Source organism: Cantharellus anzutake, assembly GCF_015039405.1.
Source record: "Cantharellus anzutake strain C23 chromosome Unknown EI90scaffold_46, whole genome shotgun sequence".
NCBI classification, from domain to species: domain Eukaryota; kingdom Fungi; phylum Basidiomycota; class Agaricomycetes; order Cantharellales; family Hydnaceae; genus Cantharellus; species Cantharellus anzutake.
Genome location: NW_024066996.1, coordinates 42,387 through 68,565, shown reverse-complemented (window position 1 = coordinate 68,565; position 26,179 = coordinate 42,387). Strand labels below are relative to the sequence as shown.

General features: G+C 49.4%; 6 protein-coding genes across 6 annotated transcripts; 3 read left to right on the top strand and 3 right to left on the bottom strand.

Moving 5' to 3' along the window:
* Positions 1–919: 919 nt before the first annotated feature.
* EI90DRAFT_2999310 (uncharacterized protein) lies at positions 920–1,405 on the bottom strand (the record flags this gene model as incomplete). The annotated part of the gene is made up of 2 exons (XM_039056286.1): positions 1,104–1,405; positions 920–1,059 (listed from the first exon to the last, which is right to left on the bottom strand). Coding segments are annotated over exons 1-2 (384 nt in total), but the record flags the coding sequence as incomplete, so codon positions are not given.
* A 2,861-nt stretch (positions 1,406–4,266) lies between these two features.
* Positions 4,267–6,222, bottom strand: EI90DRAFT_1935470 (uncharacterized protein). Its single transcript, XM_039052349.1, has 4 exons — positions 5,850–6,222; positions 5,636–5,789; positions 5,073–5,582; positions 4,267–5,020 (listed from the first exon to the last, which is right to left on the bottom strand). Exons 1-4 carry the CDS (start codon positions 5,961–5,963, stop codon positions 4,404–4,406), a joined length of 1,395 nt encoding a protein of 464 aa, XP_038912812.1. The 5' UTR covers positions 5,964–6,222; the 3' UTR covers positions 4,267–4,403.
* Positions 5,935–6,604, bottom strand: EI90DRAFT_3070294 (uncharacterized protein). Its single transcript, XM_039061226.1, has one exon. The coding sequence runs from the start codon at positions 6,430–6,432 to the stop codon at positions 6,064–6,066; it is 369 nt and encodes a 122-aa protein (XP_038912811.1). The 5' UTR covers positions 6,433–6,604; the 3' UTR covers positions 5,935–6,063.
* An 8,052-nt stretch (positions 6,605–14,656) lies between these two features.
* EI90DRAFT_3070280 (uncharacterized protein) lies at positions 14,657–16,174 on the top strand. Its single transcript, XM_039061224.1, has 3 exons — positions 14,657–14,953; positions 15,013–15,399; positions 15,458–16,174. Exons 2-3 carry the CDS (start codon positions 15,135–15,137, stop codon positions 15,766–15,768), a joined length of 576 nt encoding a protein of 191 aa, XP_038912809.1. The 5' UTR covers positions 14,657–14,953; positions 15,013–15,134; the 3' UTR covers positions 15,769–16,174.
* Positions 14,680–15,274, top strand: EI90DRAFT_3070282 (uncharacterized protein; the record flags this gene model as incomplete). Its single annotated transcript, XM_039061225.1, has 2 exons — positions 14,680–14,953; positions 15,013–15,274. A coding segment is annotated over one exon (225 nt), but the record flags the coding sequence as incomplete, so codon positions are not given.
* Positions 15,928–25,909, top strand: EI90DRAFT_3070268 (uncharacterized protein; the record flags this gene model as incomplete). The annotated part of the gene is made up of 11 exons (XM_039061223.1): positions 15,928–17,131; positions 17,222–18,750; positions 18,807–18,908; positions 18,963–20,429; positions 20,451–21,041; positions 21,914–22,230; positions 24,087–24,174; positions 24,230–24,700; positions 24,722–24,754; positions 24,776–24,796; positions 24,818–25,909. Coding segments are annotated over 11 exons (6,915 nt in total), but the record flags the coding sequence as incomplete, so codon positions are not given.
* Positions 25,910–26,179: the final 270 nt, after the last annotated feature.

Sequence of the window (26,179 nt, the reverse complement as noted above, 5' to 3'; positions counted from 1 at the left end):
CCTCACTTGCGTAATGTCTTCACTTGCCCTGTATATTCTACGCATGCAAGTATAATGTACATAGGTTTTGTTTGAATGTAGTATAGGAAGAAATGAAATAACGTTGCAGCTTAGATGTAACCTGAGTGCCTGAACCATCCACCGGCTTGATGTCTTGTCACAGAGAACACAACTCTTATGAGTAACTCAGCTGCTCGGTAGTGTGACCCAGAGGAAAACTCATTGTTGACATAGTCTCGGTCCCGTCGGAGGCTTTGCTTGATCGTGGAGAATGCCAACTCTATTGGGTTGAAGTCAGGGGAATAAGGTGGGAGATATTCAAGGACAACACCGCTAAAATATATCTTAGTATATCAAATGCCTCTAGATTGAGAACCACGCGCACCACTCATGACACATCTCTAGCAAGGTATCGGATTTATGAATGGACGCATTGTCCATAACAAGGACAGATTGGGGCTGGGGATATGGGTTCATGTGAATGAGAAGGGAAGCAATGAAGTCGTTGAATGATTCAGTGGTATATGCGTTTTTTTGTATATCGACGTGAATGATTCCATTGACCGACAGGGCAGGAAGAACGGAGTACCTGAAGGGTAAAAATTGAATATTGTGGTTACCAATTAAATGCTCAGTACAAACTTAGTGCCACGGACAAAGAAATCATGTCGGCGAGCCCTATCTCCACAAGGGGCCCAGCCATATGTACGTGATGATGTATGACGGTTGACCCCTGTCTCATCCACAAAAACAAGTTGACTAGCATTGTAAGTCGCCCTCATATGCCTCCTGAAATCTGCTCGGAGCTGTTCATCACGCTCAGCTGCTGGCCTCTGGATCTAGTAAACGGGCGCTTATCAGGGTTTGAAAGGCAGTTGGGAGTCGGAAGATAAACCTTCTTTCTGGTGAGACCGTGCCTATGTAGCGCTCTGGAAATCGTCCAAGTGCTTGTTTCAATCCCAAGCTCATTTCTAAGCCCAGCCTGTAATTCGTCAAGGTACAAATCCGGCTTTTGTTCGATGAGGCTGTCAAGGAACTTGAGATCATACACCACAAGTTCTATTTAGACGCGATTTTTGTACTTACATTCACTGCATGGATACTAAGCGCTCGATGTCGCCCTCTTGTTTCAACTCGATCCTGATGGTGTGCATATGGAGCAGTGAGCAACTTCCGAACAGTGCGTTCGGACACTCCCGAGGCCTCAGCAATCTCTTGTTGGGTCATCCTTGAAGATAATGACACCAAGATGTCCTTCGCGCTGCGGTCAAGATGTTTTCCCATGCTAGGACAGAGTTCACGGTTTGTTGATGCTGGGGCAATGAGTTTGGGCGCTAAGCGCCACATTTAGGGGGAGTTCTACGGTGCCATTGGGGTTTCCATTCAAATCCTGGTTTTGGTAGTGGGTGACTCCACCCCAGATCACTTCCGTCAAAATCGAAACCGGCAGATTTTTTTGCACTTCGCTGTAAGGACCAAATGGACAAACAGCAATGGCACAGCGCTCCGCTTGAGTCGCTGAGGCCAAGGTCCCTCCACACTAAGTCTCCGATTCCACTCCAGAGTCGTCCGTTTCCGCCTCGTTCTAACAGACTCAAGATAAAGGGATCGAAGGGTAGCCACAAATGTGGGTATCTCTTGGGGGTGTTATTTGCATAGAATTGCCAAGATTGGAGGTGCCGATTGCCCAATTTTCCGCTTGCAATGCTCAACTGGACAGGTGATGATGAGTGTTGAAGTGTGTATATAGACGCAAAAAACAAACCACAGCAAGCCAAGGCCTAACTACACGTGTCATAGCAGCCAGGCATGGATCCAATGCGTATGGTGAGTGTATGGTGAGAGAGAAGTGTTGTGAGGCAACAACCCGTGACTCACCAGCAAGTGCACATGACCCGCATGTGACACACGGTCCTCGTGATCGCGAATGTATAGTTTCTCGTTATTTGGGATTGTTTTCTTTTTTCCTCAGTTCTCGCTATGGAGACTGAGGTCAGTTTCCTCTTTGACATTCCTCATAACTTAATAACTCATTCCAACCAGTATATTATTATAGGTTAGAATGCTAATAATATTAGTTCTCGCTACAGAGACTGAGTATATTATTATAGCCCTCCGTTAAGAAGAGGAAGTTCGGTGGGTCCGGGAGTTTCGGTTCAGTTTGACTTTAACTTGAGATCATTTCTGACGAGTAAAGATGGCAATGAAATGCCACATAAGGTTGCTCCCAATGCTGGCTTGCCTTTGTGAGGCATTGTGCAAATGGCCTTCAAGGGCGGGATCGAGGCATGTACCGCCCATGGTATGGAGGGTGATGTACTGTACCTACACGACCGGGAGCCGCCTCGGGTTTGAGCGTGACAAGGGAGAGCCTGCCACAAGCGGCCCTTCAAGGCATGACACATCTCCAGAGGCATGACACATGAGTCGGCATTTTCCTGCACAACAAAATAAGCAGGCAGCCTATATTTCTAAATTTGAACATTCGAAAATTCCCCTCTTGCAAAAATCCGCGAAAAGCGTCAAATGGCGATTTTTCGTTTTTAATTCATGAAGTATGATTGCCTTTTTTGGAAATTGAAAAATTGAATTGAAAATGTCACAGCTACCCTGAAACCGTACTCACAGCGTGACGAGGGACCCAGAGCCTCAGACCCAGTGTGACGCGTGACAAAGGACCAATTTGAGCCGTGCCGCAAGGCCAGCGTGACGCGTGACAGGCTCCCGGTCATGTAGGTACAGTATTAGCACCCCGCGCTCCGACTCCCCCAATCAGACTTCCTGGTGGTCTTACCTTCTTTGTGTCCCCTGATAAGCGCATGACGATATAATACGTCTTGGGACTCAGTTTGTAGCGACACTGAGGTGAAAACATGATGATCTTATGCACCCGCACAAGTTACCGTGAAACATGTAGTAAAATACTTGCCATGAAAAGTCAGTTCCTTGACTCGCAATTTCGATTTGGTAAAATACTAGACTCCAAAAACCATCGAAATGATGGTAAATGGTCAATTACCAGAGTAATTGTGGTCATTTACCGAGGAATATTTCCCATAGTGTTACTTCGTGCATTGTGGGTCTCACGGCTTTCGATTTCCATCAGGTGCTTTCCCCCCGTTTTACGCCTCCATGATGACGTGCCATACATATCTACATGGCGGCATGGACGCTTGTCCCATGCCCCTCTTTCCCATAGGTCATACCCCGCGCTCGCGTCTCATGTGCGATGACCTATCGATATCGGTGTCTAGGTAACTGTGTCGCCTGCTGAGAGTAACTCCATGGAGCAGTTGCATGCACGCAAACTCTTGCTCGGCTGTCTTTGTTTCGCATCTTGTAAATGGGACGAATTTCAAGATCTACTCACCACATTGGAACTCAAGCAACAAGAGTGCATATTGATGTGCGCGACAAAACATAGGACCAAGCTTGTGCTATTGTTCAGTCTACACCAATAATCCCGTAGTCGGAACCATCTCCATCAGAAATAGACCTGGATATATGTCAAGGAAACACTATGGAAGTTCTTCAAAAGCGACTTCCAGTTTGAGGCAAAGTAATATCTGATCTCCTTAACCACGGGTGGTGTCGTCTGTACAAGTGATATGAGATATTGTTGATGGAGCGATGCATTCTTTGTTTCGTGGAAGCCCGACCTCTCGATCCCAAAGGGGGCGCCTCCAACTCGTGTTTGAATTAGTGGGAATGGAGACACGATAACAAATATTGCTAAAAATCTGACACCCAATTGTTAGTCCCATGGTAACAGGGACGAAGGAAGAATGCGGGAATGCATAGGGCCACTGGTGGCTGGAGGGCGTGGTGGTTTTGTTCAATGGCTTTACGCTTCCACTCGTGGGAACCAGCGACTCGGAGGGAACCATCCCGTTTCGGCCACCACATCGTGCGTCGGAACCTGTCCCTTTGCCAACCCTCTACAAACATGCATGATTCCAATTGCGTCGAGCCTTCGACACCGAATATGTTTGCTTTACTCGGATGGGTTTTATTTTATTATTCTCAGATCAATTTGTTGTCTTCTACTTTTATTCCACAATTTATCCCGGGGACCCCCGACCAGTCAGAAAAAAATGAACAGAGCAAGTCTTCGCACCCTCGATCCTAGCGTTCCGAAATGATAGGATGTCACACACCGCACGGAAATCACTCTTGGGCGACACAACGCCGATAAGCCTTCACCATTCATGATTGGGTTCGAAGCATCTGAAAACAAAACCCATTAGCATTCATATAGGAATCGGCGATAGTTGCATTGTGTATAAATCTACAAAGTATAGGGGGCTGCACCAAGACTTGGAAGCAAGAAGTGATATGTGTTTGTTGATAATTACGGCTGCAGTCTGACGTAGTCTGTGCTGTTGGCACTATTGTGTCCAATCCTAGACGCGAACAGGCACCAGAATGCCTGGCTTGCAGTTGCTTCTTGCGATTTCACAACACGCTCGTGGATCCTTCACCCAATTGCGTTTACAGTCCTCCCCCACTCTATGGAAGTCACTGTCGTCCTCAACACCCGAGACAACACCACGCCCACCTAAGATTTTGTGAGCTACGTCATCAGTTGAGGAGCGCAAATTGCTCGCAGCGTACCTCCAACGTGGGGAGTCACCGCGTGTGAAAATTTCTTCGTTACCCCTCGTCCCCGCGGCATCTCTGCGCGTCACCGGAGACCCAAAGCAAGTTCGCCTAGGTCTGGACTTCTGTGCTGAATCAGATTTCAAATTATCCAGGGCGGTTTGCAAATCATTCTTCTCCCTCTCAAGGCTGGCGACAATTTCTCTCATCTGAGCGACATCACTTTCATGTTTCCTTTTGATATCGTCCAAGGAGCCTTGTAGCCGTTCTATACCCCCCTTTTGCGCATCGATACTCTCCCGGAAAGTGCTAAGCTGCTTCAGTGCGTGCTTGTTCTCAGCTTGTGCTCTGTGGGTTGGTGCATTCGCGTTATTCGGTTTTTCTCGTATTTCTTGAAGTCCCTGCTCCAACCTCAAATTTTCTAGGAGTTGTAAGTGAGGCCGGACCTGCAACTATAACAAGCCTTGACTGACCAGCATTGTGGACGCTCTCAAAGCCGAGACCCAAATCACCTTTTTCCTCCTTTGTTCCCTGTGAAGCCTTGTCGTACTCGTTCAACAGCGCGGGGATGGGCTGGGTGATATCAATCTCTCGCTTGGATTTGACGTCCAAGGGCTCTTGCAGCCCAGCTTCCCCGTTCGTAGACCCAAAGCGATTTGGCAAAGAGACGGACTTCTTGGCCAGCTCGGATTTCAAGACATCCAGAGCCGTTTCCAAGTCACTCTTCTCCCTTTGATGACTAGCGAGAGCTTTTCTCATCTGAGCAATATCAACCTCATGCTTGGATTTCATATTGTCCAAAAAGCTTTGCAGCTGTTCTGTCTCGTCCCTCTGTGAATTTATGGTTTCTTGGGCAGAGACAAGCTGTTTTAGCGTGCGCTTATTCTCCGCTTCCGCTCTCTGTGTGGATGAGTTCGCTTTGTTCAGTTTCTCCCGTAGTTCTTGAAGTGCGCACTCCAGATTCCAAATCTCACTATTTTTCTCTGTGGGTCTGCAGGTTAAGCCAGATCTGCAACTACATCAAACTTCAACTAACCAGCATTTGCTTGATGTTTTCTGAACGATGCCCGGAGGCTCTCCACGCTGCGCTCCAGATCATCTCTTTGTTCCCTCAGCTCCTGTAAAGCCCTGTCACGTTCGCCCACCAGCGCACGTATGCGGCGGTTTTCACCCGTCGATGGATCTCCGGTCTCGGTTGTGATTCTATTTCAATAATCCCGCTGTGAATAAGAATGGAGTAGCGTACTCACATCATCTGAATACCAATCTATCTCACTGACGTCTTTTGCGTTCCGCAGGCTCGCATTTTTGGTACGCCATGGCGATTGGGTGGCCGCTCGGGTTACTTCAGGGTGAGAAGACATATCCCCACCTGATGAGGAGCTGGAAGGGAATGATGGTGCAATGGGTGGGTCAACACCCGGCTTTTCGCCATAAACCACTCATAGAAATAATGTGAATGATCTACAAGTCTCCAATGCTTACGCCTACTAATGTATCAAGGGCGAGGGCGTTAACCCAGGTCTCTTGGTTCTCCGCCTCCCATGTTTTCAATGTCCTTCCCAAACTTTCCAGCTCATCTCTAGTGGGCGAAATGTCTCTAGAATCGCTGGACTGCGGCACCCCAATTTCTGCCTCGACCATTCGCTGTATACGTTCCTCGAGCTCAATCTCTTGGCTAAGGAGCCGTTGCCCGAGAGTCCCCACGAGGGTAAGTTGTCGTTTCTTGTTGCTGATCAATGCCTGTAGTTGTTCCCGTATTCCTGACCGCAAGGGTGGGTTACCCTTAGCAACTTGAGAGTTGCTGAAATTAGGCGGTATTTTCGGTTCCATTAGACGTGGAGGGCATAGCAAGAAAAGAGACGACAAGGTAGTAGGCAAGAATGAGGGACAGGTTGTGCAAACGTCGTTCGAGAGTATCACATATCCTGAAACCTGAAGGGTCTGGCTGCACAAGCAGCATTTCCTTGCCAGGATCCCAGGATTCCCATTCCAGCCACTTGGTTTGTCGGCTGATGCCGACGCGTAATCTGCGTAATCTGGGACCAAAACGAAGCCTCCCTTATTACTGCGTGAGGGTTCCCGCACTTCGCAGGCCCATCGGACGTCTTGAGAATAGATCTATGTCCCACACCTAATCAGGTACCGAAGAATTTGATAATGTGCCTGGCTCGTCCTTGGCAGCGTCGAAGAGCCCTAAGTGATTTCTTCCGTTTATGTAAGGAGCACATACTCCTTGCGGCGGCATAGCAATAGATTTCTATATGCGGTCTTTGTCAAACCCAGGACACAGCCGAGTCAAGTGCTGTAACCACAAATGTCTGAGTCTGTGTATACCGTCTCCGATGAAGGTGCCACCGTCAAGCTGACGCCGAGATCATGGAAGCCACTCATATTATGTAATCGAGCCTGTTCAATGGATTCGTCGGCAGCACTGCGGAGAATAAAGCAGGGGGCCGATCGAACCCTTCATTCACACGGTGCGGGGCCCGAGGAGCCCGTGCAGCAAGATCTCGACATAAAAAACGCCAGACTGCTAAAAACCAAGTCTAATTTCACCCACTCCGTTTTGGACGCCGTCAGAATCTGGTGGTGACCGGTAAATATATATACAGACTATTTTACTTTCTCCCTAGCAGCACATTCCTCGGATTTTCCTAACGTTTGTTGCATGTAATGTTGTTATGTAGCTCTCAGCGGGGACACTCGGATAACGGGGAACAACCAACTTGATATTGTAACCGCACAGCGGTATAAGTAGTTAAAGTAATAACACGGATATCAGACAAAAGTGATAAGAAAATGAGATACGCGACAGCGCTACATGTGGAAGGCAATCAACAGTGAAACACGAAACACATGGTAAAAGGGTATCATATCGGACAGCCGATATGGGCATGATATGCGTACCGGCGCGTCGTCATGTCTTGCTCAAACAACATGTAAGGCAGCTGGTTTGATGCATCAATGCCTCCCGCCAGTCGCACATTATCATCATCCGAGAATACATAACAGCTACTTGGTGGAAATCGGTATGTCCCTTCAGTACTCGAAGATTCCTTCCTCAAGGGGCATAGCGATCTCTCAGCATCACTACCTGATGGCCGACACCTAGCCTTGGATGATGGTATCATAGGTGTTTGGTAGGATATGGCGACAGGGGTTCCTGAAGGGTCATATTGATTTGGTCCATCGAATTTTCTCCCGATGGCAACCATCTGGTCTCAGCCACCCGATTGCATCGTGTGCCTCTAAAATGCTGTTGGTGGGAGCTGCATTGAACAGAGACAGCTCGATCTGGATATCGATCCTTGTCGACTGCCATTTTCCATAGATTACTTTGAATAATGATTCGTGTCAACGGTCCGACAGCGACGAAATATTTGGGTATTCCGAGCTTAGAAGAGATAACTCCAATCTCGCCCTTCGCGTCTGTCGGCTTTATGCCCATTTCTCGTATCGCACAACATGGGAATCGTTGAGCGAGAGGGGGTGCGACTGCATTCATCCATTTGGACCCCATTACACTTCCCAATGTGAGGTATTTGCGCACACACACGACATCATTATCACTGGATTTGCTATTGCATTGTCGAGATCTCACCCGCTAATGTTAGAGTTGGATGCAAGTGTGCGAAAATATATTAAGTATGGGTTCTCGATAGGACCCTCAGCGACAGTTGGATCAATTTCCCTATTTAATCTCACCCTCTTATGAGTCGTAGAACCAACATGTCCAGCTAATACGAAGGGATGCCTTGGGTGCTAACTTGGAGAAACTTCCGGGGTGGCCACGGAGAGGGGAGAAGAGATTTTTACCCACCAATTTTTCCAGGTGATCGATTTCGTCGATATTCTCGTTACTAGATTTCCAGAGTGAACCATTGTCAGATTGTTCCAGAAATCCCCCTCTCAAGCTCCCGAAGGCCGGAATTTTTTTGTTTTCCCTAGAATGATGTTTTAAAAGTTTGTTGAGCAATGACGCGCAGAATGTGATGATCGAGCAGGTAGGCGAGATAACAATGCGACCGTCGACCCATAAACTATTCCATCTGGATACGGAGGGAAGGAGTAATAGAACAACCTAGCGACGGACGATTCTGTGGAAGTACAGTTAACCCCGTAGTCATTCCATCTGCCCCCATATTACATTACCCCAGGGTGCGGTAAATTCGGCGAAGGCGCAGATTTGCTGTCACTCCAAAAATACTACTACACACTGGGAGGCAAAAGTCCATCCAAATTGAGAAATGCAATCATCCCCTCCTTTCCGCCAATGCAAACATTATTCCCATGTGCTGCGATAGGGGTACTGGGTTCAAAGTAGTCGGGGAGCCAACAGACGTAAAGACTAGTGTCCCCCTGCTTGATACAAAGAGCATTGTGGTCAAGGCAGACAGGGGATGGATTAGATTGGAAGAATAGCGGTGAAGCTGGGGGGATATATTCTCTAAACTCGGGAAGCTCAGATCTTCCGTCTCCGTTGGACCTTGGACATGGATCGTCAAGCCGTCGGCGGAGAATGAAATCTGACGAGGGTCAAAGCCCCAACCTAGCTGTCTTTGTCCAATACAGCGCCCGTCCGCAGCATCCCAGATACACACGACATCATCCTGAGTGGCTGAAACTAGATGACGACCATCGGGCGAATATTCGGCGGACAATACTGAGCCGGTGTGCCCCTTCCGTTCTCGATCAGATACTCCTGTCACTTGCCACACACGCATGGTACCATCATCTGAGGATGACACCACAAGACTGCCATCTGGCGAGAACTCCGCCGACAAGGCCGAAGCAGTGTGGCCTCTCAGTTCACGCGTAGGCGCTCCAAACGCCGTGTCCCCGATACGTAGGGTACCGTCTAGGGAGGCTGAGACCAGATGACGGTCATCGGGTGAGAATTTAACGAATGAGACGGAATGAGCATGTTCTTCCAGTTTTCGGACAAGGGCTCCGGTCTCCACGTCCCAGACACGCATATTCCGATCGTCCGACACCAGATGACGGCCATCGGGCGAAAATGAAACGGACCATACCTGAGCAGTATGACCTTTGAGTTCTCGAAGAAGCACCCCATCTCCATCCCCCCCGTCCCAACCATGCGACGCCTCCCAACCATACAACTCCTCCCAACCAGACAGCGCCTCCCAACCATACAATCCCTCCCAATCATTCTCGTTCCAAACACACACGGTGTGATCTTCCGAGGCGGAGGCTAGACGATCGCTGTTCGGTGAAAAGGCGACGGACCTAACCCAACCAGAGTGTCCCTTCCGCTGTCGAAGGAGTGTTCCTGCGGCAACATCCCACACACAGACTGTACGATCGTTCGAGGCTGAGGCCAGACGACAACCATCCTGTGAAAAGGCTACAGACCTAACCCAACTACCATGCCCTTTCAATTCTCGAAGCAGTCCTCCCGTCACCGGATCCCAGATCCGCACGACGCAGTCATTCGAGGCCGAGGCAAGATGACCTTCTGGCGAAAATGCAACAGACCCTACCCAACCGGTGCCACGACCCTTCAGTTCGCGGAAAAGCGCCCCTGTCGTTGCATCCCAAACACACACGCTGCCATTCGATGAGCCGGAGGCTAGATAACGGCCGTCTGGTGAAAATGTCGCTGACAAGATTCCACTTATGGGAATCTTCATGACCTGCGATGGCCATGAATGACCGCTGTCCATGTCACGAGCAACAATCCGGCATTTAGCATTCCCTTTCGTCGGAAATGTAGCATTCAATGAGGAACCTAACGGAATAAACGGGTGGCTACTCCCGAGTATGGATAAGGATGAGAGCGCTAATGCACTCTTGGATTGCATGACCAGACGGTATAAGTCATAAACTACATGACATGTGTCGGTACTTTGCTCATCGGATTCCTTGGAGATATGATGTGAGCGATAGGTTATCATTTAAACTTTTAACATACCAGCCATTGCGCCAGTTCTTTCAGTCCTCGGCAAGCTTGATCTATTTCGCCCATGATCCCCATTGCTGCAATCCAGTGAAGAAATGATGGCACAGCGCGAGATAGTGCTATCATTATCTCATTGTCCCGATGATTCGACACGCAAAGGAGAGTGGTCCACTGGCGGCAGACCAACTTCAACTCCAACGTTATTAGCATGTCGAATTCACTCTGAAGATTAGGAATAGTGTCGTTCATTTGGAAGCGCCACGCTGTTGGTAGACTATCCAACACCGTGCACAGACCCAGAAACTCCAGCGCAAACAGCACGACCTTGGGTCCTGGGAAGAGCTGGAAGTGGCATGAGACAATGCTTACGTGGCTACGAGCGGCCAGGGAATGTCGGCGTACCGTAATCTCAGCTACTTTCTGCTGGCGATAGATCAGGCGATCGGCAGTTGCAGCGGCGCGAGACAGCACGTACCGATGATCTTAAGAGGTCGGTGATGCTGGATATCAAAGTAATTATGTCATCCATGTTCTGTGAGGAACTCTGGAGACTCTGTTCCCATGATAAAACCGTCCGAATCAATTCACTGGCATAAGTGTGTCAGAGGGATGGCGCAAGACTGCTGTTTATCGAGAATTCACTGACTCGGGGAAACTCTTTGAGAATGTCCGTGCTTCCCGAGCCCCGTAGCATCTACGAAGATGCTCAAACAGGTCGTCATGGAGCATAATAAGAAGTCTCCGCGCAGATGAAGAGACTTGAAATGCATCGAACGCAAGGAAACTGTGAAAAGCAAACTTCTAGCTCAAAAGTGGATCAATTGTTGTGGAAAATACTTGGCGCGAACCGTTTTCCTTACATGATGTTTTTTGATAGTATTCAGAACTGACTTGACAGCCTTCGTCAGCGTTGAATCTGCAATTAACCCAGCGCTTCTCAAAATTTTGTCCGATGCAAGTTCGATCTCATTAGCAATAGAGGAATACATCAAAAGTCTGATACGGCCGCGCTGCTCGGCCCCAATTTTGGGATGATTGAGAGATGCACTCTCATACTTGGCTCCATACATCAATATTACCATTTCCTGGATGGTGGATGAAAAGAACCAACAATTATCCTACATGTTGCCCCGGATTAAGTGACCATAACGTAGGAAGGGCCAAACGTTGACACTTACTCTGGTCGACTTGTACCCAAGAGATTCTGCCACAACGGTATGCAATATCCGTGCGATCGTAACGAGAGGAGCCGGGGTCGGAAGGACCATAATGCCTTCAATTCCGGCCTTATTGTTCGTGGCATCCAGAAGATGCTCAAGTCGACCAGAGATAGCAACCTACAAGTGCTGCGTCTTAGCTCTCGCGCAATGACCGTATATCACGCAACACACAGTATCTACCACATTCGACTTCCCTGGATCTCGATCCAAGCGAATGTAAAAGTCTCTTCCACAGGCCCGGGTAACGTGAAGGATAAGAAATCGATGTGGGACGCCATGAAGGTCCCCATAACGTCCAATTGACATAATATTGGCATCGGCGGCGCGAGGGCTCTTAACCACGCTTTCGCAGAATGTTCGCACAGAGCAAGTCCTGTACGGCTGAGGGTTCAAGTCTTCGGAGTGGGCACCCGCTTCTGTGCCGCTTGCCACATGTGTGGCTGATGATGCACGAAGGATTGGGATAACAGCGAACACAGCAAGAGATGAGGCCATGGAAAATCGGTTACTAAGGGACGGCACCTCTGCGGATGAAGGATCGACACCAGATGGGCCAGGCTGGATTGGAAACTCAATCTCCCCATCAAGCTGTTAAGCCCAAGTGAGTAAAGCCCAGCTCGATCAGGAAGTTCATTCTCACATAGACAAGGAAATCTTCGACCAGGGTCGGCTGTGGAAATCCTGGGGGCCTAATTAAGTTAATGGGGGTGCACATGGATCCCGGGGGAGATCTAAGATGCAACTGGACGTCGGAGCTAGTAGCAGCGTCGTAACATGAAGAACTCCTTTCCTATCTGAACGCCGCAGTGGAGATAGAAGCAAAGGTCAGGAACTGTCTTCGATGCTCTTTGATTAAGGCCGCCGTTGGGTAGAATTTGATGGGTCGTTGAGAGGGTTAGGAGTCTTGGTATCGTCCACTGATATGGTGACTGGCTAGGGACGAAACGTGTGTGGAGGCAGGATGCCGCTTGTTGCTGTTGTTGTACTCTATTTTGTTACCCCGCGGCCGCGTTTGTACGTGGCAGTGCGGCTAGCCCGGTTATTTACATCTGACTGTACATGAGGGGCTCGTCAATACAAGGTAGGTTATCTGGTTGGTGTGGTCGGGATGACGGGATCCTCCGGTTTGTGATGTCTGGGATTAAGCCGTGTCTGGGTATGCGTGGGGGTGTGGTGGCGTCTATGTCACTCCTCTCTCCCTACGGGTGGATACTGGTTGTGTGCTCCTGTCCCCTGTTCCTCCGCTATGCATTGCTCTCTGTCCGCTCTTTTTGTCGATGGCCCGCGACTTCTTAATAAAGGCCGCTAGTCTAAGAATGCCTTTGGGCTTCCCCATCAGGATCGAAAATCTGCTCTGACGACCGCGGCCCAGTATGTGTCTGTATTTCTTAAACTGTGGGCATACCTGAAGGACATGTTCTCTTGTCTGGTTGGCAGCTCCACATGAACACTCTCTGCTCTCTGTGTGGATGCCGAACCGGTGATAGTATTCGCCCAGGTGTGCGTGGCCGGTGCGGAACTGGACCAGCCTACTGAAGGTTTTCCGGTCCAGCGATTTGAATCTGGTGGTGGGTTTAGTTGATGGGGAGATCTGGTTTGCCGTATGGAATCCTGATCGGATCGGGGTGGGTGTGCTTGTCCAACGTTCTTTCCACTCTTCTTCCATATCCTGCTTATGCAAGCTTTCTACATAGGATAATGAGCGGTAGCGGGGTCTGTCCGTTCTTTGGCCAGTTCGTCTGCCCGCTCGTTTCCCTTGATGCCACAGTGGCCTGGGCACCAACTTATCGCGACCTTGAGGTCAGCTCTGTCATCCAGTAGTCTGCACACTACCTTCCTAAAGGTCTGGGCGTGTTCTTGGGCTTTACCGGGCTTCCCTTGGAAGATGCGGCCGATCGCGCTCGTGTTATCTCAGTAAAATACCACGTCCGACGGCTTGTGGGTGTCCAGGTTGTTTTCGATGAAGCGACGTGTTTCTTCCGCTGCTGCCCTCAGCCCCATCATTTCTGTGTCGAAGGCTTCTACGTAGCTACCCATGGAACCGTTCCTCTCGAATACCGTTTCACCTGCTGAATAACCGACTACACCGAATCCTGTGGCGTTTTGTCCTTCTTCTGTGTACTTGGATCCATCGGAGTACACGAAGAGGAAGTCTGGGTCGTCCTCGTTTTCCGTCGTAAATTCCAGGTGGTCGTCTGTCCACGACTCCTTGGCGGATTCACCAGCGGTGTTCTCTGGTAGGTAGATCTGGATACGATCTTCGATGTCGAATTCTGAAATGTGCCATGGGGCTTCGCTGTGTGGGCGGATCCTCTCTGTGCCGTGAATCATATGGTCCGCGATGCGGGTGATGCACGTTGAGAAGGTGTCCCTTGGGTCTGTGCGATATCTTCTGTGGGGGTCGTATACCGGTAGTGGTGGTACAGTGTGTGGTGTTGTTAGTCTCCTCTGCCACGGGTAGAGGCGGTTGGTGACTGGGTGGTCGTCCGGGAGTCGGGACAAGCGTGTTGCCTCCATCTTCAGTCGGTATTCGAGGAGTATGTCGATGGGTGGGATCGATGCTTCGATCTCCATGGCCTGTATGCTGGTCGTTCGAAATGCTCCTGTAATCATGCGCAGGCATTTGTTCTGTAATGTAGAGAGATGTTTAATGATCAATTTAGATTTTTTGCGCCAGTATACCGGTAAGCCATATAAAGCGATAGGCAATACCGCTCCTAGGTAGAGGCGCCGGGCATGGGTCTGGTGGAGGCCTCTCTCTGAGTTGCCCAGCATACGAAGGGCTTGGGCTGCAGACGCTCCTTTCGAGGTGGTCCTCTTAATGTGTTCAGGATGCCGCTTTGTTGCTTGTTGTGGCACAATCAAGTTCAGGCTGTGCAGGCGAATCGCACTGCCACACATGCTTCCAGCGTTCGTTCAAGTGTACATATATCTCATCATAAGCTAGTCTCCAAAAATGGAACTCCCGCATTCAACTATCCGGTTCTGCTGTCCTCAAGGCCAAATGAATGCTATGGAATTCCACAGAACCATCAGGCACTACACTCGTGGTCAAATTACATTGAAGAATGCCCCTTGACAGCTCTGACCCGATACTGGCCAAGCTACACACACGCCTCGAGCTCTCTTCACCGAGCTGATCTACACCATACTCAGGCTTAGGCTGACATTTGCACGGTTAGCAGGAAACCGTGATTCAAAGTTTTCACCGGTGTGTCAAAGAGCATTCTCTCGGGCACGAGGACAATATTGATGTAGGATGAAAACTAGAGGGGTGCATTCCGATCGACTGATTTTCGACTCACGATATTCGATATCCCTTCCCCCTGTCTCTTCTTCATTGCGACGTCTCAATACAAAGGTTTCTCGATTATTGCGCTTCAGGGCCCGCAATGGGGGATGATCTTCTAGACTTCGTCATCAACCATGTGTTCATGCCTCCCAAGTTGCCCCAAGAGGCGGATGAGAGTCCGGAGCGCATAGATTTTCTTTTGTCAACTATTCGCAAGAGCATGAAGCTTTACAAACAGCAGCATGCTGCGCCTGAGCACCAAGCATTGTGGGATTCATTATTGAAAATGGTGGGTACATTGCGACGAATCAACATAGACCCCGAGGTCGGGATCAGCGAATGCATCAAAAGAAGGTGCACTGGAGGTAATGTCACTAGATACAAGCTGGAGCCGAACAGTAGGAGTAATATTTCTGGATGCAGATACAATCGCCATTTTTGTCCATGCTCAAAACGCGGGTGTGACCGTCCGTTGTGGTGAAGAGGAAATAATATTCGAAAGTTTCGAAGCATCAGCGATGAATACAGCCGTGATGCGCTGCACAGGGAAGCTTATCCGCTCCTTTCCTGGACCTGCAATTGCCCTTCGAAACAATGTTATGCAGGATCCGGATTTTCTAGAAGAATTGGCCGCGTTCCTAACCCAGATGTATGGGGGCCAACGTGAGGATGAGGGCATGGTGGACGGCGATCAACTGCTGGACGAGGACATAGTAGATAACGATTATTTGTAGGAAGAGGACACAATGAATGGCGATCAGCTGGACACTATGGACGGCGATCCGCCGCTCGGTGAGGGCGCAATGGACAGCGATCAACCATGGAATGGGGGAGAACGCGAGAACGGCACATTCGCATTCGCACCCCGATGGCGATGGGGTTCCACGGACAGGGGCACAACCCATCCGAAGTACATCACTGAATTGCTGACCGGGATACTCCGTGGACTAGGAGAGCCTGCCGACATTCCTCGCATCCAGAAGAGGACATCGGACGATGTTTTGCAGCGTGCGGATGATATTGTCCCATGGAGGCGCAGCTCCCTCTGGCTTGTTGTTCGTGTTGCCTTGCAAACTACGATTCACCGAGGCACTTCGAACATGAACGAATACAAGTCTTTTATGATACTCCTTCTGGCCGAGATTCTGCGGAGCGGTGTTGAGAACCGCTTACCGGGACATATCCTCTATTGCATGCGTGCCAAACTCAGCCGCCGACTCTTTAAAATCCGATCATGGGCAGCTCCGTCTCTGGTCACACTTGCCCACGAGGTTGCGCTTGATACTGAAGAACTGCTCCAAGATCGATGGAAGAGCATTCAGGATGCGCACGTGCGGGAAGCCAAGTGGGCACCAAACGAGCTAGATGTTATTGGGGACACTAGCCTCAACTTGAAAAATTGCAGGTCTTACATCTGTGCCGCTCTCGTCCCGGGGATTCCCGCCAATCCTAATGCTGCATTCCAATCACATCATCCACGATCATTCAATCATCTCTTTGACGATGAACCTGAGCGGTTTTCGGCAGCAGTAAAAGCCAATGGATTTGTTGCGCTTTGCGATTTTGAATGTTGCGTAAAAAATCGCATTGACGAATGGGTATCTCAGCAAATCTCCGACCAGAACTACGAAAGTGCTTGTGACTTAATTTCTCATTACATGACGACATACGCCAAAGAAGCCGGGGATCTGTACCAAAGGGCGCCAGCGGAACAGTCCATTATGCTCCTCACGCTTTTTGAGTTATGGATGGCACTCGACATTTTGGCGGTAGCTAGCTGTCCCCTCTTGAAGGATTATTCGCCTGAAGTTCCACCGACTCTATATGAGGGCCTCCTGCTTTCGAAAGCTGAGCCGTTGGCACGCATCTCGAGGATCCAGGCGTACCTGCGCAAGCGCTATTACGAAGCTGGCAGTAACCCTCGGTCGGTCTTCTCAGAAGTTGTTGACGCGGAAACCTTCGCAGTCAGATTTTTCGATTCGTCCCCGTCGCTCCAGGATCTTCAGCGCACCATAGAGCAGCAAGCGATGACGAGTCAAAAACTTCGCGAGCTTCATTTGCTGAAACTTGAATATAGGGGAATAATGAAACGAGCAGGTACTGAATATTGGGAAATGATGAAACGAGCAGGTACGACCTCGAAGAAGGCAAATTTTCTCATGATTAGACACTAAACTGGATCTTTAGGCTCTCACACTGTGAATCGCATGAGGTCCAGGCACAATCCGGAATCTTGCGAAGAATGCTGTTTCAAATGGCGGGCAAGAGCCCTGAGGACAGTTATTCGCGAATGGCCTCTTCCACAAAAACCAGTCCGAGCCAAATTCTTTGTGTTTGAACGAGCAGTTCCTAGCGTTTTCAAAACTTGGAGGGAGACGACTTATTGGCTTCTCCGTGACATCTGTATGTCGAAGGAAGGAAGGACACTTGCGATGGGCGAATCGTATATCCGCTCAGACTCATGGGAGTCCTCCTCGGGTAAGGAACGTCGCGTCCCAAATTCTCAACAACGAATATCGTTAGCACCGGAGGTGGAAATCCCAGACAAGGAAGGCGGTGTCTCCCGAACGTACACAGCTTCCTGTCGGCTGTGGGACAACAACCATCGCAGATGGATATATCCTCCATCTGGTTATTGCGATCTGAGTCACAGAACGTCCATGCGGATACCGGAAAAGTCTCCATATGCTTCCTTGGGACGCTTTGCGTTTGGAACATCCCACACTTCGAACGAAGTTCTTGCGAGTCAACATAAATGTCCCTCTTCGCTTAGCCTACGCAGTTTCGTCGCCTTCGGTTCGTTGCGCGCTGGAGCCCGGTTGCAATGGTGCAATATTGCCCGAGAGATTCCCTCCGGAAATTTAAGTTTTCAGTGCGAGGAGGTGTATGACCTCATCTCTCAGGCCGTGTGCCAAGTCGGATGCCTTTCCGGTGATGGTATTTGGGAATGTCACCAGGTTTTACAAGAGGTACCATTCGGTAACATGTTGTTGGACGTCCTTGAACAGCTGGGGACGGATATAGAGGGGAACTGGCGCCAGGGTATTACAGCACTGACTATCACTACACTAGCTTCTCGACTGCCGGTCTCGGCTGTGGCACAGCCAATCACCAATAGAACGTACAAACTACTCCAGAAGATACGAGACACCACTTTGCGCTGGTTGCACGAACTTCTGGCACTTCAATCACACGCTGAAACCGAAACTGAACGGGGGAGATATCGGCGAGCAATATGTCAAATAGCTGCGGTTTGTAGGAGCTCATTTGATGTCGATGCGTGCCATGCTGGCGAACTCCTTCGAACTCCGGAAGACGTTGCCATATTCATTGAATGTGCTATCATCCTTTGTAGCCACTCTCCCCAAGAAACCCTTACTAAGGCAGACCCTCATTTGCACCAGTTGCTTCTCCGAGACAAGCGCCTGTCCTGCAGGATGGAAGAACTTCTTGTTACTCGCATCCAGGAAGGGGGGACCATATTAGGTATTAACGGGGCAATATCAGCTGTTTGGAATGGTATCGATCCAACATGTAGCTGGACAAGGCGACCAAGACCTAACGACTGTTGGTTGACCACTGCCGTAGATGGTCAAAGGACACAAAACGTTCATTTCAACGTATTAAGTGGCGCTTTGCTCATTGATGGAAAACCACCTGGTTGGTTGCCATCTGACATTCGTGGGCATTCGATATACAAAGAACTCTTTGGTGCAGTACGGGACTATTCTCCACCCACAGTAAGACCCGCCGATTAACGGTTCATCTGCAGAGAAGCCCGGAAGTTGTTTCATCGGATATGGAAGACATGGACTATGTTAGCAAGGCTCACATGTTCTACGAGTCTCAGCTCGAAACCAAGGATACTGATGAGGTTCGTCGAGGAAGATGAAGGAAACGGGTTTGACTAATTCTCACCATTAAATAGACAATTCACTTTGGGTGGCGAGATGGAAGGCTCATTGTACGAAGCAGATCCCTTGCGCTTGATGGGAAAAGCTGTCGGATCTTGGAATTGTTACCACGTGAAATCTTTGAAGGGGATCTGCCATCCATCCTAGTCAAGGAATATTTTCACTGGATGGAGAAATCCACTTGTCAGATTGAGCTGCGGCCCAAGAACGCACCCTGGACATCCTCCCGATCGAACTGGCACCTCCGTCGTACTGCATGCTCCACATGGGTCATGGATAAAGGGTCATCTGTCAGACTAGTTGACTGCCAAAGCCGCACGGCCGAGATGATTCATGCTATCCTTCGTCCACTTGAACCTGAAAGTAACATTCTTATCACAATGGCAAGGTCGTCGATGCAAGAATTGCGCATCGATATTCCCCGGCTCCAGCTCTCCTTCACCCTGAAAGGCGGAAGGCTGCATTCATTAAACTTTCCGGGTTTCGAAGTAGATAGTAGTAATCAATCAACAGGCACAATGCTAGGCCTCCGCAGTCAGTTGGTTTTGCGCCGCAGCGGAGATCTCGCTCCTGGCGTGGAGCTTAATTATTCGAGGCGGGTCATAATCCCGACGGGGGATGTGTCTATCGCAAGTGACGGTGACCACGTCGCTGTGACGATTGATAACTCGGAACCGTTATGCGTCAAATATTGTGATTATGACGTTGATGTCTTACTGGGCCGTCTGGTTGGAGATGGAAGTTTGCCCAGCGCATTATTCCAGTCACTTCTTCATGCCATTACTAGTTACTGCTTGCCCGATCCTCTCACGTCATTGTCAGGAGTCGAGGAAGCGATCCAAATCCTTCAATCAGCGCGTTGCAAATCGTTCCAAAGTCTTGGTGACTGGGAGTGGCAGCTTCTGCGTCGGTTATCGGCGTTAACACCATCAAGAATTCGGGAACGGCCCAATGAACGGCGTCGGGAACGGCGTCGGTCACCGTATCAGCAACGGGAACGCGAACGGGAACGCGAACGGGAATGGAATCGGACACAGCATTTGAGAAAGCTTTGGAACGATGGTATTGGAGAAGTCGTTTGGAATGAAGCACTCAATCCGCTTGTTCAACACGGTGCCTTTTGGGATGAGACCCGATCTATTTTCAAATGGGATAACGAAATGGATATCTTTGATCCTTCCATAGGTTTCAGAGAATCGGAAAGTGATCGGATAGAATTACACCTGCTTTCCCGTGCTAGATGTCACAATGCAGTCTGGTACGGCCCTGATCTTCCATGGGGCATGCGGGGTGTAGACATGATATACGAATCTAGGGACGCTGACGATGGGTTCAATACCACCCGTATTCGTGCTGCATCCAATGTCTCTAGTTTGGTGTTCCATTGTCCTCGTCGGCTAAAGACCCCCAAAGATCTTCTGTCTCATATGGAATCATGGACGGACGACATCAGAGGTTCTTCCCCCAATCACTTGTCGGATGTGCGTTTGGGATTCAGCAAGGAATGGCTGTCCCTGAGCATGCCACGCAAATGGATTCCTTTGTACAATGCCTGTCGAACGGAGGGTTGGGGAAACCATACTCGTTTCAAACTGTTGTTTAGTCTTTCGGCACTGGGCCACTCTAATCCTTCACTTGAGAACTTGGTCCCTGCTCTACTTGCATTCACATGCTTCCCCGAGTTCCGTTCCATTGATCCACCGTTGTGGCCTGAATACGATTTGCACATGGGCTACAAACCAAATGCACCCCAACTCTATGACATCATTACGGCACCGATCCGTCCAGGCAAATTGAGTCGCCGAGCATCTTCTCAAGTTTCTTTTCTTGTCAAAGAATTAATCGCTCAATGGGATCATGAACCTACAGGAGCGCCAACATTACCAAGTCTGCCGGATGGCGATGTGTGGCTGATCAACACCTCTGACGCCATGACTGAGGTAACTAGGTGGTTTGAGTCCTGGTTTAGAAACCGGGATTTACTCCAGCACATTCAAGCAATCCAGACGGTATTGGACAAACACCGGACTTTGACTTCAGATGCTCCGGTTCTACCAATATATTCCTTCCGGACTTCCTTGCAACTTGCAGAAGTGGATCTGTCCAATGTATCATACAGTGATGTCTTTCTCCGACAACCTCCGATGCTTGCGCATCCACCTTCCCCTCTGAAAATGAAAGGATGGTTGACCATCAAACCGTCTTTGGAACATAATGATAGCCTCAAACCTCTCATCTCAACTCTCCGCTCATCCCACGACCGGATATCCTGTTAGACACTGGTCCGGGGTCGGCACCGGGGGTCGCCGTTGCGGGCCGCTATGGGCCGTGATGGCCGTGATGCCGCGAACAAGGCCCGGGGGTAGGGCATTTGGCCTCAGCAACTCTAAAGGGAGTGCTGTGCCCCCTAGCTGTCTCTTGGCCCTCATTTCGGACTCACTGGGGTTGCCTTGTTGGGGTCAGGACTTAGGGGTCGTGGTCACATCGATATTAGAGCTAAGGTACAATAAAGTATCATACAGGATATATATAGGAGGAAGAAATGAATGGAAGCGGACCCGGGCCGGAGGCCGAAGGGTCCGGAAGCAAACAAGAAGAAGGAGCGAGGTTGGCCGCATAGCGGCCGGCAATGACCGAGGGTCAAAACAAACAATAACAGATAAATAAAGGAAAGAGCGTAGGGCCGCGATAGCGGTGATGGTATCGTAGCGGAGTAGGCGATGTTGCGGAGTCACGCTAGGTCGGTGCCAGAGGCGGACTCGGGGCAGGGAGGTCGGTGTGGCTGTGGGGGAGTCGGCCAAGTGTAGGGGAGCCTAGGGGCAAGTGGGGGAGTGAGCAGGGAGCCCTCAGGGAGGATAGGGCTGAGGTCGGGGCTCGCGCTCGCGCTCGCACAGCGGGAATAGGCTCGGGCAGCATCGGGATGGGCGGCTAATGGGCCGGAATGCATGGTCGTGACATATCCCAGAAATACGGTGCTGATCTCGAGGCTAGCCGCAATGCATTGCACAACATACAAATCAGCCCGGAGCGGGTGGAATCCCTCCAAGAAGAGCTTTATCATGATCACCAGATGTACCAATCTCATCTCTCTCATGTGTTAGGGCAAATCCGACGGGTACTCAATCCAGACCCTCAGTCCGAGCGAGTACAGGAGGTTGTGCGGGTTGCAGGACTATGGCCGAAAAGCACCACTCGTTCTTTACTGCACCACCTATCATTCTCATCCCGTTCAACAGTAAACATATCCCCCGAATGGAAGAATGTCCTCGTTTGCCTCGCCCAGTCCATACTGCATCAGCAAAAAATTGTTATGCTCCTGAGTGCTCCGGAGTATCGAGAGCACTGGGAGAATCAGGAGGAGATTGGCCGGTCCAGGAACAGCCCATTTCCTCCGGAGTTGGCTAGGTACTCCAGGGCACTCCCAGGAGGGCCTGGAGCATTGCTTTGTGCACAAACATATCCAGTAAATACAATTTAAATGCTTCAAAGTGTATAGGGGTGAGAAGCTTCTGGGAGCTCCTGGAGCATTTGAAAATGAAAAGGAAAAAAAGAGGGAAGATCCCCCATGAATACCTCCTACCACAAGACTAACACAACAAGACACTGCTTAACATTTAGATCAAACACTATACTATATATCAAGGACACTGAGACTCACCAATACACAATCAAAATTTATGGCCTGATATATGATTAATCTGGCAACTTAATCACTTTCAGGCTGGCAGAATATGAGGGAGGGGGAAATGGGGGAGAATGAGGGGGGGAAATGAGGGGGAAATGAGGGGGAAATGAGGGGAAATGAGGGGGAGAATGAGGGGAGAATGAGGGGGAGAATGAGGGGGGAGAATGAGGGGGGAGAATGAGGGGGGGAATGAGGGGGGATATAGAGGGAAATGAGGAAAATTTGAAAAATAGGGACTTCTAAAAAGTTGAAAAAAATAATTAGGGAAAAAAATCAAAAAAATTCAGGAACTGTAGTGCCTTTGAAGTGCTTTCAGGATATATAATTATTTGCAAAATCGAGGAAGAAATGATGGAGAAAAATGGAAAATACTTTCGGAGACCCGAGAAATAATGAGAACTGAATTGATGGGAAAGTCTGAAAATTGAATAGGGAAGTGAGGGGAAGCCTTGTAGCATTGTTATTTTCTGCTGTTCTAATTTTTCCTGATTGTTCTTGGTCTCACTCCCAGCTGCTACTGGATACTCCTGGAAGCTCCTGGGAGGGTCCAGGAGTAGCTAATGGAAAATACTTTTGGAGACCCAAGAACTGAATTGATGGGAAAGTCTGAAAATTGAATAGGAAAGTGAGGGGAAGTCTTGTAGCATTGTTATTTTCCACTGTTCTGATTTTTCCCGATTCTTCTTGGTCTCATTCCCAGCTGCTCCTCAATACTCCTGGAAGCTCCTGAAAGCTCCTGGGAGGGTCCAGGAGCAGCTGGGAGTGAGACCAAGAACAATCAGGAAAAATCAGAACAGCAGAAAATAACAATGCTTACAAGGCTTCCCCTCACTTTCCTATTCAATTTTCAGACTTTCCCATCAATTCAGTTCTCATTATTTCTCGGGTCTCCGAAAGTATTTTCCATTTTTCTCCATCATTTCTTCCTCAATTTTGCAAATAATTATATGTCCTGAAAGCACTTTAAAGGCACTATAGTTCCTGAATTTTTTTTGATTTTTCCCTAAATTTTTTTTTTCAACTTTTCAGAGACCAAAATTTTCCTCCCACTGCTCCTGGCACATTACATACTCCTCACCACTCCCAGCTGCTCCTGAACCCCCTCCCAGGAGAACACTATTGGCTCCAGGAGTGCCCAATCTGCTGTTTTGTCTCCCACATGCTCCAGCCACTCTTGATGCTCCGGAGCATAACAGACTTTTGCTGATGTGCTTTGGCAGCGATCGGAGAGATTGGTAAGATTTGTTGGAGAAAGGGATCAAGTGATCTCCCAAACCATCAGGGAAGGGGTACCCCCCCCTGGCATAATGGGCGAGTAGTGTATGGATGCACGCTAGAGGTCCTGGGTTCGATACCAGGCTTGTCCATTTTATGTCATTTGTCCAGTCACCTGGTTTACCTCATTTGGATATCACGGAGTAAGTCCGGGCAGGCAATGTGCAATTTCTTCAAGATTAGGACCCAAAACTGACGAATTTCTGAAGGAATGTTCGAGTTATCCTGATCTGCATGACATTTCTGACGACTGGCTGCTCGTCCAGGTGAGCGTGTTGTTCATCAGCATGGACGATGGGATTGACTCTCCGAGATTCTCAGATTGACTCCAACTTTCTTGCGCGCCCTCTTCAAGTTGATGTTGCGTGTAACATGATGTTTCCTCGCTCACAAGGCAATACCATCCTTCAACTCAATATGGGGGAGGGAAAATCGTCCGTCATTGTTCCCCTTATTGCCGTATCTTTAGCAGATGGACAAAAACTAGTCAGAATCATCGTGCCAAAGCCCTTAGCAAATCAAACATTCCAGTCACTGGTTCAACGCTTGAGCGGCTTAGCGAATCGGCGAATATATTGCATGCCGTTTTCCCGTGCTATCGCAGTGAAGCCGGATGCTTTTCAAACGATCTACCATCAGTGCATGAATGTTGGTGGCATACTGGTTATGCAGCCTGAACACGTCCTATCGTTCAAACTCACGGGCATTGAACGACAGCTCTCATCGGCTAGGCGCAAGGGAACTCCGACTCCAAATGCAATGCTGGAGCTACAGCGATGGCTGGACGCAAGGGTTAGGGACATTTTGGACGAGAGTGACGAGATTCTGGCGGTCAAGTGTCAACTTGTGTACGCAGTTGGCACTCAGCAGCCCCTAGGTCCTCAGCCTGTCAGATGGACTACGGTGCAGCATGTGTGCTCCATCCTGCGTAGTAGGGGCGGGCTTCTTAATCAGCTGGCTTCTCAAGGGGGTCTCGAGCTCGAGCAACGAGACGGATACTTCCCTCGACTTCGCATTCTCAGACATGAAGCCGGCGTCCAAATTTTGAAATCTCTTTTACAAGGAATAATGCAAAGGGAGTCTCCTGATCTACCTCCGTTCAGGCTATTTCATGGAGGGGTACTCCGAGAAGCAGAGGCTTTCATCGCCCAAAGGGACGCTGGAACACTTCCTGAATTGCGAAACCACTGTCGCAGTGACAACCATCTATGGAGCATTCTGCTCCTGCTGAAAGGCCTTTTTGCGCATGGGATACTTATGTACGTTCTAAGTGGACGTAGGTGGCGAGTAGACTATGGGCTTGACCTAACGCGGTCACTTCTCGCCGTGCCCTATCGTGCAAAGGATGTGCCTGCACCGAGAGCAGAGTTCAGTCACCCGGACGTCTGCATCTCGCTCACATACCTCAGCTACTACTATGGCGGATTGTCTTACGATCAGCTTGATATGTGCTTCAAGCATATCAGCGAAGTTGAAGACCCTGTAGCGGAATATCGCAAGTGGATTAAGGACAATTGCTTGGTGCCAGACTTTCTCCGCAATTACAGTAGTTTCAACCCGGATGACCGCGAACAAAAGATCCAGCATCCCTATCCAGCTTTCGAAAGGAACCCACCGACGATTAACTTCTTCCTCTGTCAGGTGGTTTTTCCGAAGGAAGCCAAGACATTTCCTCAAAAACTTTCCACATCCGGTTGGGACATCGCCGAACGAAGGCAACACGTAACGACGGGTTTCAGTGGCACCAATGACAACCGCTATCTTCTCCCCACTTCTATTCAACAGGATGACATCCCTGCGCAATTGGGTACAAATGCTAAGGTGTTGAATTTGATGCTGCAGCCTGAGAACGATCACTACCAAAGCGTGGCCAGTAGCGAGTTTCTGGACGTCGTCGTCAGGGAAACACCCCAAATCCGAGTTTTGTTGGATGTGGGTGCCCAGATGTTGGAATTCTCCAATAAGGAATTGGCATCGATATGGCTTTCGCAAGTCTTGGCAGTAGATATAGATGCTGCGATCTTCTTCTCCGAAGATGACGAACTCTTCGTTATCAGGCGTGATGGGGCAACGGAACCATTCATCTCTTCGTCGTACAGACACCAGCTTGATCGCTGTCTCGTGTACCTGGACGATTCTCACACAAGAGGCACCGACTTGAAATTGCCCGCCGATTATCGTGCCGCAGTTACATTAGATCCGAAAGTGACAAAGGATAGGCTAGCCCAAGGTGAGCCTTCCCATTACTATGAGGATATGATCGAATCAGCA